Source organism: Petromyzon marinus, chromosome 5 (genome assembly GCF_048934315.1).
Source record: "Petromyzon marinus isolate PM22_M1 ecotype Great Lakes invasive population chromosome 5, UKy_Petmar_22M1.pri1.0, whole genome shotgun sequence".
Lineage (NCBI taxonomy): Eukaryota > Metazoa > Chordata > Hyperoartia > Petromyzontiformes > Petromyzontidae > Petromyzon > Petromyzon marinus.
The window spans coordinates 13,042,717-13,059,748 of record NC_133671.1 but is presented as its reverse complement, the minus strand read 5'-3'; the positions used below and the strand labels follow the sequence as shown (position 1 = coordinate 13,059,748).

General features: G+C 49.8%; 1 protein-coding gene across 6 annotated transcripts in view; it reads left to right on the top strand.

Moving 5' to 3' along the window:
- Positions 1 to 17,032, top strand: part of LOC116939069 (RIMS-binding protein 2-like) — a 143,944-nt gene that overhangs the window by 12,559 nt on the left and 114,353 nt on the right. For 4 of the 6 annotated variants that reach the window (XM_032946969.2, XM_032946973.2, XM_032946970.2 and 1 more), the window contains exons 1-2: positions 7,476 to 7,788; positions 10,703 to 10,819. In XM_032946969.2, coding sequence (XP_032802860.2) covers positions 7,663 to 7,788; positions 10,703 to 10,819 — 243 coding nt within the window. In that variant the 5' untranslated portion in view covers positions 7,476 to 7,662. Of the gene's footprint in view, positions 1 to 7,475; positions 7,789 to 10,702; positions 10,820 to 17,032 lie in introns of those variants that run through there. The other 2 variants (XM_032946971.2, XM_032946972.2) reach the window with 1 other exon arrangement.

Sequence of the window (17,032 nt, the reverse complement as noted above, 5' to 3'; positions counted from 1 at the left end):
GCACTTGCAGGCCAGTTCTGCACTCATCTTGTGCCTCACAGGGACAGCTGCCACTCGGAATCCCCTGTTCGCAGGCTGCCTTGAGATGCACTGCATGGCAGGCGTGGTGTAAATATTAATTGACGATTATTCTCACCGAGGTTCCATAATTTGTGTCAATGCCAAACTATTGGTGTATGGAGACTGAGCCCTAAAACTCTGACCTCTTAGACAGCCCCGTCCACTGGGAGGTGGTTCGTTGCCAGCTCGGGTTGGAAACTGCCCAAGGGCTCTCTCTTTTAATAAGGATTGATGTCCTTATTAACCTTTTTACGTGTCGAGATGTCTGCAAGTTTCAGGGTGTGGCCCGTTCACCGCTGAATCTCGGAACGCGCAAGCGGTTAGCGTTAATTTTATTTAGAGAAGTGTAGCCGCTGCTGTGCTGTGCTCACCGCAGAGAACTGTAGCGACACCACCGCAGCCTATGATAGCTGGCGCTAAACTGTGCCACTTGCCCTCCCGCATGGCCTTTTGCTTGCAATTCCATTCGGAATCGATGCTGTTCCGGTGACGTACATGTACGTAATCAGAATTGGAAGGGTTAAAAGACAACGAATGTCCTTAGACTCAATGCCATCTCAATCTTCTCAATAAACGTTGGATTATTTTGCTCAGTTCGTACGAGTGTAGCTGCTATTGAAATGAGGACCACTTGGTTAAGCAGGGCTCAAAGCCACAGCACAGTTGCTGCACAGTGACGCAGGGTGGGGGGGGGGGGGGGTGCTATTTATTATCCGTGCAAGTTACTTCTTGTATCTTCCCACTAAAGCGCATATAAACGTGACTAAGAGGATGCATTTGCCAGATTTCGGATAATGTAGTGAACAAAACTCTACAAATGAGCCGCGATGCATGAGAAACAAATTACGCAAATAAGGAATTGATTCCTTCATCAAATCGAGACCCTGAATCTTGACAATTCATCATATCACTGGGCAAGGTATGAATATTATTTACATGCTTATTACCTAGCCAACAAGCTGCATAGCGTGCTCGTTTTACGCTTGTCGGCCGAAGACGAGCCCGCATCTACAGCTGGCATGAGGTGCCCGGAATTGAACGTAGCCATCTCCAGATTAACAATGGTCTGTGTGCCACAAAAACACAAAGACCTCCGGTATAGCCTTAAACTTCTCGAGCAAGTGACGTTAGCGAGCACCTACGAAGTCCGGCACGGCACACAAGGGGGTGGGTGGCCAGCAACACGCCCGGCCGCCTTTGTCTCCCTTCTGCTGATGTTTACACATCGCACCAACCAGTTAGTCATTTGAGGCTGAGTCGACTTAGGGGAGGCGCAGGACCAGTTCAGATAATCTTCACTGGTGTTGGTCGTGAGCCGGAATCGAACTCTGGTCAGCAGGTTCGTAGCGCAGTGTGCTCACCGCCGCACCACCGCTCTGTGCCACCACGACCACCACCAACACCACAACCACCACCACCACCACCACGTGCGCATGCACACAAGCTGCCACGGAGCGCTGAGAGCTCTCTGGGGCCGATCGCTTGGCTGCCTCCACTCTTTGCTTTACGCAGGTGAATCTCCAGTGAAGTTTTAAACAAACGCAGTTTCTTTGCCACGGCAGCGGGCAGGGCTGAATTTGAGTTAGGGCGGTGACCCGGAATATATTTCTGCACGTGGCCCACAATACATTCAGTATGCATCTCTCTATGGCTTTGGATATCACGCGCCTTCAACGTACTGCAGCCGAGGCACGACGGTGAAAATATTTGGTGAGAAATTAAATCGAGAATGCAGTGGTTAGGGCACTGGACTATATGAACCCGACAAGCCGAAGTCAATACCTGGCGATGGCTAACATCAGCAGCGAGCGGTATCTGAAACCGGTCATGGGATTCCTCACATCACATCTTCATCAACCCGCAGTGAAAAGCGTGGTGAAGTTTGGTCAACACAACCCCCAACCCCCCCATGACTGACTGGGCGTGAAGATGTCTTCATCCTCGCAGCGGCTTCTTGTCTAGCCATCGAACAAAGACGCTCGCCGGAACACACGCTTCCAAATTCTCTTCTGCGGCCGTCTGGAAGGCTCTTCCTTCCGATATTAAGAACCCACTGGTACTATCGACTTTTAAAGACCCAAAGAATATGAATTCCTGCAGTCGCGAAAGCTTTAAGTCAAGATTTTAAATCTAGATTGAAAACGAACTCATTTCTTTAGAGCTGCTGTATGTGTTTAGTTTGGTGTCGTTCCCCCGCACCTCCTATCGGCACGGTTGGCTACGTACGGTGCAAAAGGAGTTCAGCATACATACAGCTAGGACTGAGAATTAATTACTATTGTTATTCATACAGTGGGGGCCGTGGTAGCCGAAGGCCGTCTCACAGCACCAAACCCCGATTACACCCCCCCCACCACCACCACTCCATCACTGCCAGCGGCTCTCGCAGGCAATCCACGAGGCCGTTCCCCACCCTCGTTCCGATTCAGCTCAGGTCCACGCGACTGCACCGCCGCCAGCGTCGCCAGCGCCGCCGTCGGCTGAGAGCCCGACCTCTTTGTGTTTGCGAGCCGCCGCTACTGCTGCTGCTGCGGTTTTTTTTAGGCGTTCACGTTTTTATCGAATTTAGACAATAAAACAATGACGGTGGAGTTGTGCCTCACGAAGCCTCGTTGCTATTGATCGTGCCGTTGTGGTGCGTTATAATTATTAATAATTTTTTTATAATGGAAGCGCGTAGAACGCCAACCACCCCCCACCCCCCCCCCCCCAGGCTGCTCCCTCCCCCTCCATTGCGCGCTCTGTTTAATTGTGCACTCCGCTCTAATCTTGTGAGCATCGCCTTTGCGTTTGGCAGAGCCCGTTTGTGTTCATGCCAACATAGAGATGCCATCGCAGCAGCTTGTTGTACGAGGGGGTCTGCTCCGTACATCTGTCGAACTATTCGACTGATCTCCCGCGCTGCCTTCGTCTGCCCTGTTATCCTTGGTGCTTTTGGCCGATCCCTGCATCCCCCTCGTTTACAATGTTGTCTTGCTTGCTTTTGTCTGTCTGTCAAAGGTGTAACGATTCACCCCCTCCCCCCCCCTTGGCGGTTCAATGGATCGTAGCGATTCGACTTAAGAATCGGGTGTTTTCTTTTGAGCGTTGTGGTAAAAGTCACCGCGTAACGGAGCAGCAGTGCAATTGGAGGCCCCTTCGACTTTTGTCGGTGTGGACTCCATCAGAGGGAGCTCCAGAAAGCCCTTCTCCTAGGATACTTTGGCCTGCTCTTTCATGCTGGCCAGACATCTTTGGAAGATGTGGTAATACCCAGATTTGACCCCACCAAATACAATCTATCGTCGACTGTGGTGTCACCATTTATCCTGCTGGGTGGACAAAGACGGGGTGGGCGGGTGGGCGGGCGGGCGGGCGGGGGTGGCAGGGAAGTCGAATTTAAAAGCTCAAATGCCACACTGGGGTAATGAATCGAATCGGTGACCTCTGGATTAGCACGGTTGGCTACGTATAGTGCGAAAGAAATGCATCACCAACACACACATATGTAGTGTCGCCAGCTGGTGGACAGCAGCGGCAACTGTGGTGGACAGACAAGTACACACGCCGGTGAGCGTGTGCACGGGTTGTGTTGGCAGAGCGGAGGAACTAGGGCAAGGGTCACGGACGACCCCATCTGGAGGCCCCTGGAACCTGCTAGTAGGTTCGAGAAGGGAGGCGCTGTCAGGGCGGGGCCAGGCCGTGCTGGTAGGATGAAAGGAGCTGAGAGCGGGAGCTCGTGGCTGCCGGTTCTGGGAGGGGACTCGTCTTATCGTCGCTGTCGTCCTGTTGCCGTCTTCGCTGCCATCTTCGCTAGATATTACGCTGCAGGATGTTGTTGAGTGTCTCGGTCAGCGCCGTCAGTGTTAGACGGCTAGTGTTGTGTACAGGCCAGGCTAAGCGACTGTGCAGAGTGTGTGGACGAGACCGTGAACGTTGTTAAGAAAGAAGGTGCCTCCTACGAACCTCGTCTCAGAATCACTGACACAACACGTATGATAGGGCTGCCATACTTCTACCAATACTACAGCATCGCTATCAATCGAAGGGCTGTTTTACCCCCTCCGCCCCCAATGGATTATCATAGAATTACGTACTTAATAGCGCCGTATTACACAAAGACAGAAAGAGGAACACTCGGATTAGAGAACATAATGCAAACTAAGGACATCATACCGACTGTTAAGCGTGGTAAGGGGACTTGGGTGGGAAATTGTCACAAGAGGAGGGCAATGGATGGTGGTCAACAAAAACAATGGAGTGGCAGCCAAAGCAGAGGCCGTGCCCGAGAGGAACGTCCGCTGTGGAGATGGGGCCACAAAGTCTGCTCCTGTGCACGATACATGGCCCGGTGGTAGCACGGGCGGTGAAATTAATCACGTATGTGAGCATAATTTATTTAAAATGTAGATAAATAGAGAAGTAATATGCTGATGCAACATTCATGGTATGGCGTGAACACAGCTTTACAAACAAGACAAAAAGCATGTAGAAATGATGCGGACGAGTCGTTATGAATGAGATAAAAAATTATCGAACCGTGGATTGAATCATGACCTCGAATCGTGCTGGTGATAAGTTACATACCAATCATCGAGTCATCTTTATGCGTGATTTATATCACGGTGTAAATGCCTTGAGACGATTAAGCCGAGAGAAACTCTTGCAGAGCAGTGCAACCCCAACCCCCCGTGTTGGGGACATCGGCTGAATCGGAAATCTGAACCACTCGCTTCTGAGATTCTTTCAAGTGATCTCGTTCTCACACTAGGGGGCAGCACTTTTCCACTCACCCTGCTACTGACAGTAATATTTATTGCTTGGTAGACAATCCAATATATTTAATTCGAATTTAGCTGAATGAAGTGTAAAAACAAATTTAATTAAACCTTTTTTACAGATATCTGTGCCCATCAACTTGCCATACTCGAATCTCCCGGTTTAATCACAGGCTGACCGCCTGGATTCAAACCCATGATTTGAGCGGTGCCGGTTCAGCGCTTTGACGCCTAAGCCACCCGGCCACCTCCAGCACATAGCGACGATCCTAAAGTGGCTTCGCTCTAATGCACAGGAGCACGGTTGTAGACATGTTCTCCGAGCAAGCAATCATTCCGTGGCAGCGCACGCCAAGTGGAGAGGGACTGGTACCACGCCTGGCTGCTCTTGGCCTTTTCAAGACTCACGCAGGTTTCCGATGCGCGTCTTACACTCCGCCGCGCTCCTCCGTCCCTCCCAATTACCCCCAGCGTCCTCGGTCCACCTGCAGCTTGGCTGTCTCCAGCTACATCATGAGACCTTTTTGCTAGTATCAAAGTATGAAAAAGAAGAATAGGTTTTATTCTTTCTGGCAATGAAAAAAAGGTGTTAAGATGTTCCAACAACAAATAGAATCCTTTTGCAAGGAATCAAGTCTGCATTAACCAATTAACCACACGTACTTGTGGTGAACATGCAAACAAAACATGCTCTGATGATAATTAATATATCCATTGTCTTTGAAACTGATTGGACTACACCAGAGACAGCCTTCTTTGTGGCCTCGTGTCACCACCAGTGTCGGACCAGGGAACGCCACAAGGCGAACAGTACAAAGACAATGCCACACGTATCAGAGCACTTATAGCTCGGGGTGATCAGCTTTTCAGCAGCTATTCCAGACTTTTCCAGGTCCCTACGCCACCTCCCAACTCTCTTCACTGTTCGCCGATCGTTCACAATGCCCTCGTGCTGTCTGGACCAGTGGTGAATCTGGGCGGGGGGGGGGCGATTGGAGTGATTTCCTTTTGACCCCCCCCCTCCTCTTGCAGAAAATATAAAATAAGAATTTTATAAACATTTACCAGAGAAAATAAATTGCCACGGTGGCGAGATATTACCTATCTCGCCTGGTATGCAGGAGGTCGTCGGTTCGATACCGACACTGATGCCTGCTGCTGTATATTTGGAGTTTGCATGCCTCTCCCCGTGGTCGAGTAGAATTTTCTCCGGGTCCTCCGGTTTTTCCCTCCACATGCGTTTAGAATATTTGGCTGCTTTAACTTTTTACATGATAAGCCACTTCGATGAACTATCATTTGTGGCCAGGACGCTTCTGAAAAAGAGCTGTACAGCTCAAAGTGCGTTACCCTGTGAAAAAAAATAGTTACATCGTTTAAAATAGATTAATGTATGGCCTTGTTTAAAAAGCTTGCAATTCTGGAACCACACCTCTCCCCTCCGGGAAGTTTCTAGGTCTAGATTCTAGGTCGACCTCTGATTCGGAGCCCTGCCCGAGTGTTGTTCCTGTGCAGGAATTGGACCATTCCTGGGCCAGCAGAGTCCAGTTCCCAGTGGTCATGGAAACGAAGAATTTGCGTCTCTGTGTTAACTCCAAGCTTAGCACGTGCTGAAGTTTGCATTCCCTTCATAGTCGTATGGCCATCTTCCTACTGCAAACTTTAATGACATTTGCAACTAATTTAAAAAAAATATTCAAGCGAAGTGGGTTGCACGTTATCGACATTATCCACCCAATATCTGTAAAGTAAGTTTGGTCTTTTTTTTTCTGATGAAAAAACTGTCCACCTGGCATGGCACTTTTTGCCGGCCTCTGAGCGAATCCATTACTCTAAGAATGCCAACAGTGGTGGTGTTGCCTTACTAATCGCACCTGTTTTTGTTGTCAGCCCCTTTTTAACACTTCAACGCAAACGTCCACCACGCGCACGCACGCGTGCACGCGCGCGCCCGCTCAGAAATCCGACCTGATCCACTCTACAAAACACTAAATGCCCAATGCCCAGAGTCAAAACAACGACCCGGGGCGTTTCCCGTGGAGACGGAGCAAACAGTGGTGGTCTTGATGCACTGCTGGGCGTGCTCCAACACGCTCTGGCATTCCGCACTCTTTGTGCCACCTGGGCACGAAGTGGCGTGGGGCTGAGACTCGTTGCTCGGCGCCTTCCGGAATAGGACCGAGCTCTGCGACGGAAGAAGCATTGGTGCCGTGCGGTGCTCCCCGATTCAGTTTGTCGCCCCGTACGATGGCACGCGTCGTGCTCGCTGTGCCCTTCTGTCACCGCTGGGATTTTTCACATCTTACGGCTGATGCTGCTCGTGATAAGATGAGCGTGTGCATCGGTGACCGAAGGAATGAGAGTCAGTGTGGTGGTGGTGGTGGTGGTGCTTGATGGTGGTTGTGGCGACGATGATGATGTTGATGGATTGTAGGGGTCGAGCCCGAGGTGCTTTTGACTGGAAGCCCGGTCACAGCGGTAACTTGCCCTCCCCGTCTGCTTGAGTGTGTGCGCGTGGTGGGTGGCTGGGTGAGCGTGTATACATAGTAGGAGGGGAGCGTTAGGCGGGCAGTGTGGCTGAGCTCGGTAGGAGGGTGGGGGTGGCGATGGGAGACGGTGGGTGGGGGCCGCGTGCGTGTTTGTTTGGCACCAACAGCAGCACCTTGGTGCTCGTTTACGACCGGACAAAGCTGAGAGGACGCGCGGATCTACAGAACGCGCGCTGGTTTTTGCCACCACCATCGAAAGTTTGGCGGCAGCTGAAGCTGTGGGCTGCGTTGCGTTTCATTTGGCCGTGCGGAGAACCGTGTGGCGGCCGCCGTGCGGAGTGCCGGGCCCCGCCGCGATGTTACAGAACCAGAAGCTTCAGAGCTTCAGCGCGACGTTCAGCACGGTGGATGTGCGGTGGAGTGTGGACGGCGCTGCCGGGAAGCATGGCAGTCCTATCCTCATTCAGCCTGGCTTCCTGCGAGTAAGGCTGGTATCATCATCGTCATCATCATCAGTCTCTTCATCACCATCGTCCTCGGCATCGGTTTAGCTCTGTCCTCAGCTGGATGAAGGTCTCCCAACACTGTCATCGTTTCCGACGGTCCTACGATACCTCAATCCATCTCACTCCTGATCTCATCACTCCATCTCCACGGTGGTAATTATGTCAGTCGTGTGTTCATTCGGTTGCGATTCTGTCAACAGTCCCATCCATCGCCCGTCATTACCTTCGAGCGACGTGGCCTGCCCAGGCCCAGCTACTTTTCTTAACATTTCGAACGATGCCGTTCACTTGCGTATGCTTTTTTCCAATCCACCTGTTTCTATGGTAACTGCTGCTGCTCAAGCATCAGCCTCGCAAGCCTCAGGGTGAAAAACAAATCTGGCTCACTCAGGGGGTGACAGGAACATGCCGTTATGATTATATAATAATTACCTAAACACATTCGTGGATTGTGATCGTACAATTAAACACGGCGTTGATAAGCACCTTATGTCTGCCGGCGACGGGCTACATTGATTTCTCAGAAAGGAGCAATTTTGGGATCTCCACCACCGTGAAGTCTGGCGTGAGAGCTGAATCGGGGAAAGCGCTGCTTATCAGTGGCCGTGTGAATTGCTCGTGAATTAAAATGATAGCTCCTCCGGTGAGGCTCAGTGTGACGGCAGCACGCGCCGCCGCGATTGTGCGCTGGAGACTCGCTGACATTGAGCGATAAAACCGGCGGCCTGGCGGTGTGACGTGCGTCTCGTCACACCGCGCCCAGCACCGCCGTGCGCTTGGGGAGAGGCTTATCGAGCTGTGGCTGGGCGCCAGTGGCTCGGGTGTTAATTGTAATCGAACGCACCTGTAATGGGAAACCGACAAATCCTTGGGGTTTTTTTTTTGGAGCCAAGTTTGCTCTCCCGGAATTAATACAAGTAAATACTCTTTGGTTCTATTCGGTAAAGTCAAGTAAATACGCAGGATCGTGAGAGGTGGTGACGGCTTGGGGAGGCCTTCATCCAGCAGTGGATTGATCATTGCTGACGATGATCTGCATTTCATTCATATAAATTACGTTTCAAGCATTTCCTCTGTGACAAATCCTGTTCGGGGATTGACACATCGTCCTTATGGGGTCAATACAATGAGTATCATTGTGGTGGAGTTAGCAGTTGAAACTCAAATCTTTAGAACTGCTTTTTGTGTTTAGTCTGCTGTCCTTCCCCGCACCTCCGATTATCACGTTTGGCTACGTACGGTGCGAAAAAGTTAAACATACATATGTACAGTTGTTGTCCTATGAAGAGAATCATTCCCGTCAATCATTCCCGTCATATGAATGTGGAATTTTCACCACTGGCTCAGGGCTGTAAACAGGAGATGAGCACTGCCTCACAGCAGGAAATCACTTTGTGACTTCAAATTGTTCATCAATAGAAACAGACTGGACATGCCTCATGATTGCCAATCACATCCTGCTTGATGCAGAGGACAACCCTTTCATTTGATTCAGGGCCCTCGACCTCACGAGACAACAGCCATCATTTTCCACGAAGTGGCGATAACGTCACCACGCCACTCGTGCCAGGCCAGGTGCGTTTTGTGGCTCGCGAGCAGAGTGTGTCACGGGGTGTCACCAGGTGGTGTGAGTTAACTGCCTGAGATGACTGGCAGATGCACCACCTGTGGTCTCCACGGTGCCAACTTTTGCTCCGCTCGTTTGCTGGAGGGCGACTGCCTCCGACTGCATTCGCTTCCTTGACGAGCTTCCCCCACAGAGACCGACCTTTGACACCGCTGGTAGCAGTAAGTCGGCAAATTCACTTGGCTCCAAGTTCTCCCACACCACATCGGCCCATCTCCCCTCTAGCGTGCCAACATTTACTTGGTCATCACAAATCAAAATACGGTTGATATTTAAGGAGTCATCCCTTTGAAGTCTCGGTAAGATAAAGGTGCAGCCCTGCAATTTTTCGCTCATGCCAAAGCGGGAAATTTGCAGGCCCTCCACACTCGAGGGAACTTTATAGAGCCCTTCCTGGGGGTATTTGGCCTACTCTTCCACGCTGGCCACATGTCTCGTGACTACCCACACTTCATCCTGCCACACGCGACCTGCCGATCGACTAACTGTGGTGAATTCGTTAACACCTTTGGGTGGACAGAGGCAGTGAAGGGGGCGGTGGGGGGAGATTTAAGAAAGCTGCTCCGTTGTTTCAACAGCCGCGCCGGGAGCTCAAATCCAACTTCTGGGTTGCATGCCCAGTGCGCTGACTGTTATACATCCACGACAGCATCAAAGCTAGATCTTATCTTATTTTTTCTAATGTGATCGAAATTTACATAGCACTTTTTCCAAGGCGCTTTTACAGCAGTTGTAAAGTTGCACGTAAGATGATCGCGGTTAGAGATGAAGAATGGTGTTTCTAAAAGTGGTGGTGTGATTTTGGTGGCAACAGAACGGGCGTGAGTGTTCAGGAGGGGTCATGGTTGGCCTGGTCGTAGCTGGAAGGCAACTGAAAGTTGGGGGTGTGGGAAAGTGTTGGGGGAAAGTGTTGGGGGAAAGTGTTGGGGCATCGCATTGGGAAGACGAAGAGGGTCAGCCAGGGGGGAGATATTACTTCCTATACGTTTTAGACGGAAAGTTTTTTTTTATGTATATATATACATATTAACGTATCCCTATAATGCTTTGCAACTCGCTCAAAAAGGCAGTTGACATTTCATCGTTAAACCTTATTTCTTAATGTACTGTATGTTCTTTCACGCTAGTTCCTTTGTTGTCCTTCCCCCGCACCTACGATTACCGCGGTTGGCTCCGTACGTTGCGGAAAGAAATTCAACGCACATCCATGAATACGTGATGTGAAGTGTGTGCGTGCCCGTGCGCGGTGTTTGCGCCGTGCAGAACGGAGGCGCGGCGTGGGATGTGGAATCGCTGGCGAGGCAGAACGAGGGCCTGCGGGGGCAGCTGCACGAGCTGGAGCAGACCTGCTGCGCCCTCCGCGAGGAGAACGCGCTGCTGGTGAGCGCCACGACCCCCCCACCCACCCACCCAAACCTTCCCCGGCAAAACAACGTGGCACTTTCGTGTATGCTGCGGTGTGAGGGTGTGTGTGCCAAAGACGGTCAGGAATATTGACGGAGTGACAGCCAAGGAACGGGACTCATCCGATAGGGCGTCTCCTGAGGATGCAGAGCGATGGAATCCGCCCGTGTGCGGGTGCCCCGTGGACTATTCCATTGCAGGATCGTGAGAGAGGGCGATGGCTTGGGGATGCCTTCATCCAGTAGTGGATTGGCCATGGCCGATGATGGTGGTGACTGCATGCGAGGGTAGAGTTTGCAGCACTGCGGTGAGCGCTCCGCTCAATTCCCGGCCGCATCAGTGGAGAGTGGTGCCTCAACTGGTCCTGGGCCCTCCCTCTTCATGAATCCGCACTGATCAGCGTGGTGAAGTATGGTCACACACCCCCATAACTTACGTGGTGTGAGGAGGCCTTCAACTAGTAGTGGATTGAAAAAAGAATGTAAATGATCAATTATGACCATTGGTAACTAAATGAAATGAATACTATCTACCTTGTGGATCAGCTGTAGTGTATTTTGGTACATGTTTAGGTGCAGTGTAATGATTTACCCCCTTCAGATGATGACCTATAACAATTTGATGACCTATAACAATTCCAGGTCACAATTCAATTTACATGCAATACCTCGTGGTATGAAAACATAGCATTTGTCAAATCGTTAACGTATTTGAGTAGTAAATAATAGAGCCTTGCCCGCCTGATTCAGTTGGGGTATTGTGAGCCTAAGAAATTTTATTTCAAAAAATAAATTCACGAATTATCATGTTCCTAATGTTTGTTGCCAGGCTAAAAGTGATACAAATGCTGAATGCCATCCTCTGCAAATTTAAACTGGGAGGGAGATTCCCATTTCGGTCATCGTAGATTATCAATCCACAGCTAGATGAAGGCATCTGCACGTCGTCGCCATCCTGTGATGCCACGCTGCAACCTCACGCCTGTGAGTGAGCTGATCCCATTGCTCCATCTCCACGGTGGTCATCCTCTTGGGTGTTCCCTCCTTTGGCTGCCATTCTGTAGAGTTAGACTAAAAACGTTGCAATTCAGAAACTCCAACTAATCAATAGACAAGAGTCTGCTCACTCCTCGTGGATATTAAATTACATTTCATTGCACCAGCCTGTGGGCGTTCTAGTTGAGCGTTTTCCAGTGGTGTTAGTCACGGGGACTGACTGAGAATCAAACTCTTAAAGTCTAAACGCTCCAAATGTAGACCGCTTATAGAATGGCCTCAATAAATCGCTCACCTCCAAAGCCGAGATGATCTAGACTGTGTCCTGCAGACCCAGTAAACAAGACCACAAGGTGAAACAGCTGCTTATCTGTTTATTTACTAAATTATTACCCACAATCCACCCTGACAGAGCTTAACAAGTTTTGCTTACAGAAGCTTAGCCCGGGGCAAAGTGTGCCGCCCGCACCATTAAACCCAGAGAACATAACAGAATCATCTCACCACGCATATTATCTTGGCATTTTGTTGCAAAAATAATAATCGGTTTACTTGTAGTGCTCCGAGTACGTGAGGGTTGTGACCAGAGTATTAAGATGACAGCTGCCTCTTATTTTCCATCGCAAAGCAACAAGTCCTTTCCACTCGTTCGCCATGAAAGTACTGTAAAGGATCTCAGCAATCGACGAGAGAAGTTTGAATAATTGCCAGCAGATGGTGCTGTTCACGTACTAATGGACGTGTTCATACTCTTTGGTTTTGTCGGTAAAGTCACGTAGGTAAAAATAAATGAAATAAATGGAAACTAAATTAAATCACGACGTTTTGGGCGCAACACAAGCGTCCTTCTTCAGGTGGGGACAACGTAGCGAAAGCACAAACGCTTTAAGTGTGTCTCAGATATGGCTGTGACGAGGGATTATATAGTCAAAATGAGTTCAAACAACTTGTGGTACACCGAAAAAAAGAGTATCAATCAGCCCTCCTTTTAAAGGTAGTGGGGTTTTTTTGTCGGTGCGATGCTGCATTGGCGGTGGTGCAAAAGACAAATGACAAAAAAACTCAACACAGTTGTCAATAACATAAATGTGTATAAATGCGGCCTTTTGGGCAATGGTCCATTTGTCATAGCAGAGAGATAGAGAAGCCAGAGAGATCGAGTGAATAATGCATTACTCTCGTTCAGGGGTGGGGAACGTCCGGCCCACGGGCCGTATGAGGCCCACGAAATCATTTGGTCTCTGGCCCTGCCAAGGCAACCGCAGGCGGGACTCGAAATTCAATAAATCTAGGAGCAAACCTGGAAAAGCAGTTGCGAGTAGCAACATCATCAATACCAGCTAACATCATCACACGCCTCGCCAAAGAGAAGCAGTTCTAGCCATCACATTGGGGGTGAGTTAATTAAATGTCTGACCAAATATAACGGGCAAATTTTTAAGTTGATAATTTTGTATGGCCCGCGAATGATGTTATAAATATCCAAATGGCCCTTGGCAGACAAAAGGTTCCCCACTCCTGCTCTAGTTGAAGGACTGCACTTTACACTTTGAGGAGATTGATAGAAATAGCATGTGAAGAATGTTTCTGGATGAACAGTTGCCCATTATCAAACAAAAGTTTTATTGAAACGGAAAGAGCGATCGATGTTCTATCACGAGTTTTTAATTTTTCGACTGCCTTTTTTAGTTTTCAAGAGTGGTGATGCAGTGGTTAACACAGCCTGCCGCCTTAACCCTGCAGCCTGAACCCTGCCACCTTAACCCTGCCACCTTAACCCTTTTACCTTAAGTCAAATTCCCAGCCACGACTAACATCAGTGATGAGTGCTATATGACGTAGACCTGGACCTCCCCCTTCTACAACCCTCATTGACCAGCGTGGTGAAGTATGGTCAAACAATCCCCCATGTTTGATCATCAATAAGTCTGCTCTTCCTTACTACTGCGTTGCTTTCGCTGCTATACTCTATGGCTTTCCCACATGTTTTCGGGTCGTACCGCGTGTTGTTCGGCACGAAGTCCGGCATTTGCTCCGTGTGCTAGGAGCTTCCTCGGGAGCCGAGTTCAGGAACTGAAGAAGCTCCAAGCACGTGGAGTGAAACGTCGGACTTTATGCCGAACAACACGCGGTGCGACCCGAAAACAAATCGGGGAGCCATCAGCTCTTCCCTGGTTGCGCTTTTCCACTTCTGGAGGTCACAGCGCTCATGGGATGACGTCTGGTGGCAGCTGAGCTCCAGGCAAAAGTCTGCGATGTAGGCACGTCTGGGTCGTGCAGAATGGAGTTTGGTTCCTGAAACGGCGTTACCCACGCACCCACCCACAGTGGAAATACTCCGAATAAATGCGGGGGAGTTTGCATCGCTCCGTGCCTGCGTCTCCACGCGCGTTGGTTCATGCGAATGCAACTCCGCCCGTCTGTGCAGTCGCACAGTGACAGGTGTGATGATGAATAATGTTTGCAGTTGTATGCTTTGTTGTATAGAGATAAGTGTACTGTATCTTGGAATGTAACACAAGTGAAAATGTTATTGGTGTTCGCTGGGTTCCAGCGTTCACGATACGTGCCTTGAATCACTTGTGTAGAAATCGACGTGTTTAGCTTTGCATGTGTATTGTTGGTGTTGTCGTTACGTTGCAGGACTGTGAGAGATTGTGACGTCTGTTGGAAGCCTTCATCCAGCAGTGAATTGAACATGGCTAATGATAATGAATATTTGCGTTGAATGTCATGGATTCACATGACCCCATCCAACCACTAGAGGCCACTGCATTCACAACAGTGTTAAAAACAATTGATTCTTAAATTGTGTTCCTCAATTCTGACGATTCATCGCAATGAATGATATATAGGAGCGTAACGCGTTACTGTGCTGCATGGCACCAACCTCGGCTCAAAAAATTAAGGACACAACCAGGATTTAGAATCTGACCACCAGGTCACATGTTCGTGTCATCACCTCCGTGTATCCAATGCGGTGTTTGGGTTTCACATGAAAGTGGCACATCCTTATCCCAACAAAGCCTCTCTTGGTAGAGACTGTTTACCAATTCTAATTTTGCCTCTCTAAGTGGGTCCAAGGGGGGCTTAAGACTGCAGCAGCAGGGACACGTGCCAGGATATCTCTCCCTTGGCTACACCCTGCACGTGTGGAGGGCTTCAATCCCTCGTACAGCCCCTACCACCAACAAACAAACTAAGGATTCCTTTGGGTTAATGTGTGGATGTTGGCAGATACAACCAGGAGTGGTGGTCTGAGTGTTTTTGGTGTTCCCAGCAGACGGCGCTTAATGTTGGTCTCCTGCCACCTCTGCCCCGAGTTAATTTGTCTCAGAACGTGGCTACGTTTCTGCAACAGGCTGGCATGGCTCCTTTCTCCGTCTCGTCGCTTCAAGAGCCGCGTAGCTCTGCGAGCTTGGCTCCTCTAACTGTCTCCCACCCCACATACGTACCCATACCCACTTCTGTACCCATACACACTTCTGTACCCATACCCACCCCAATCCCGTACATCATGGTCTAATGTGCCTGGGCTAGCCTACCCTGCCCCAAGCTATTTCTTTGTTTACTTATTGTCCTCTCGTTTTAAAAACAAAAGCCCGGCTCTGAAGTTGACTCAAGCGAGGGACGTCGGGAAACGTGTGTCGCTCTTCTGAGCTGATCCCACGACCTCTCGGGGTCAACTCCCCAGGGCAGCTCGGGTTTCCTGGCCCACCGCCACGCGAGTGAAAGCGAGCACGGCGGGCAGCACCGCGCGAGTCGAGCCGGGCAGTCGGCGCTGAGCCGACTCGCCCAGTTTCAAGACCCGGGCGGGCTCACATTTTTGCTTGGTCATGGGACCGCGGCATGGGGCTTCATGCGCGACCACGTGGTCCAGTTTTGTGTAGACTTCCCTGATTATGGCAGCCGTCTTCCAAAGGACATCCCTGTACGCCTCCCATGTGGGTTGGAGGTTTGATTTCCCCCGTGCCCGCCCCTTTTTCCTGGCCCAGTGAAATCGTCAAACGGAATGTCTAGGGTGCTGGGGGGGGGGGGGTGCCTAGAACTCTCAGCGACCTACACCTGCACATATTCACTCATTTAACGGCATCCATCCGTGCAGTGACATGTGTGACGATGAATTGTTTATATTTGCAGCCATGTGCTTTGTGCTAAAGACGGCAGGAGATGTGCCGGTCATGAGGCTTTTGGCGACGCAACGGTTGATATCGATTCCTAACGCTCACGATACACGCTTAGAATCCGGCGTGTGAGAAAATATTGATTTTAATGTATGCAAATTGTGTGCTATGAAAAAATGACACATTTATGGGAATTAAGTGAAAGTGATAGGAAACGTGGGACGGAATAAATGAGAATACAATACAAATGGGAAGGTCAAATGAGACCAATGTTGGTTTTGTTTATTGAGTAAGGACCCCAGCATTGTGACCAATCATCAAATTGACTGTGGGATGAATTGATACATATCCCCCTGGTCGCGTTGGAAAAGTGCGAATTCAGTATTATCGTCAGCAGCCATGATTGATCCACTGCCATTCCTTGCGGTGCTTTGTATGCAACAAGATTGGAGTATCAAGGGAAGAGAAAACATCTCATAAAGGCAACAGATGAATCCTGTTGAGTGCATGTGTGTAGCGAGCAACATTTCATCCAATGGGCGTTTTCAATACATTTCTCTTTGGAAATATTTTCAATTTTCCCAGCAGAAAATGACGAATTGTGCATGAACTGAAAATGTCGACTGATATTAAACTGTCTAATGCCAACAGGCTACCCTTTATCATGGAAAGCCAAACACTAATGTGCTCGTGCACGCATTAGAACAGTGTCTTGTGGCAGCACATTTATACTTGTGCGTTACTTTCCCGTTTTGAATTGAGAATGTTTACAGTTGCATATTTTAAAACACGCGCACGTGCTTGCATGCCTGCAGCTGTCCTCGCGGGCCACGCAAGAGCAGGGTGCGCATGTGTGTGTGCTACAAAGCCGGTGACCCGAGTTCCATTCGTGCTCATGGCCAACACCAGCGATGATTATCTGTACCACTCCTGAACCTCCACTAGGTCGACTCGGCCCCAAATGAGTACCTGGTACGATGTGTAAACGTCGCCACGAGGGAGACAAAGGTGAACGGGCGTGGTGTTGGCCACCCACCTCGTGTGCTTTGCCGGGCTTCGTAGGCGTTCGC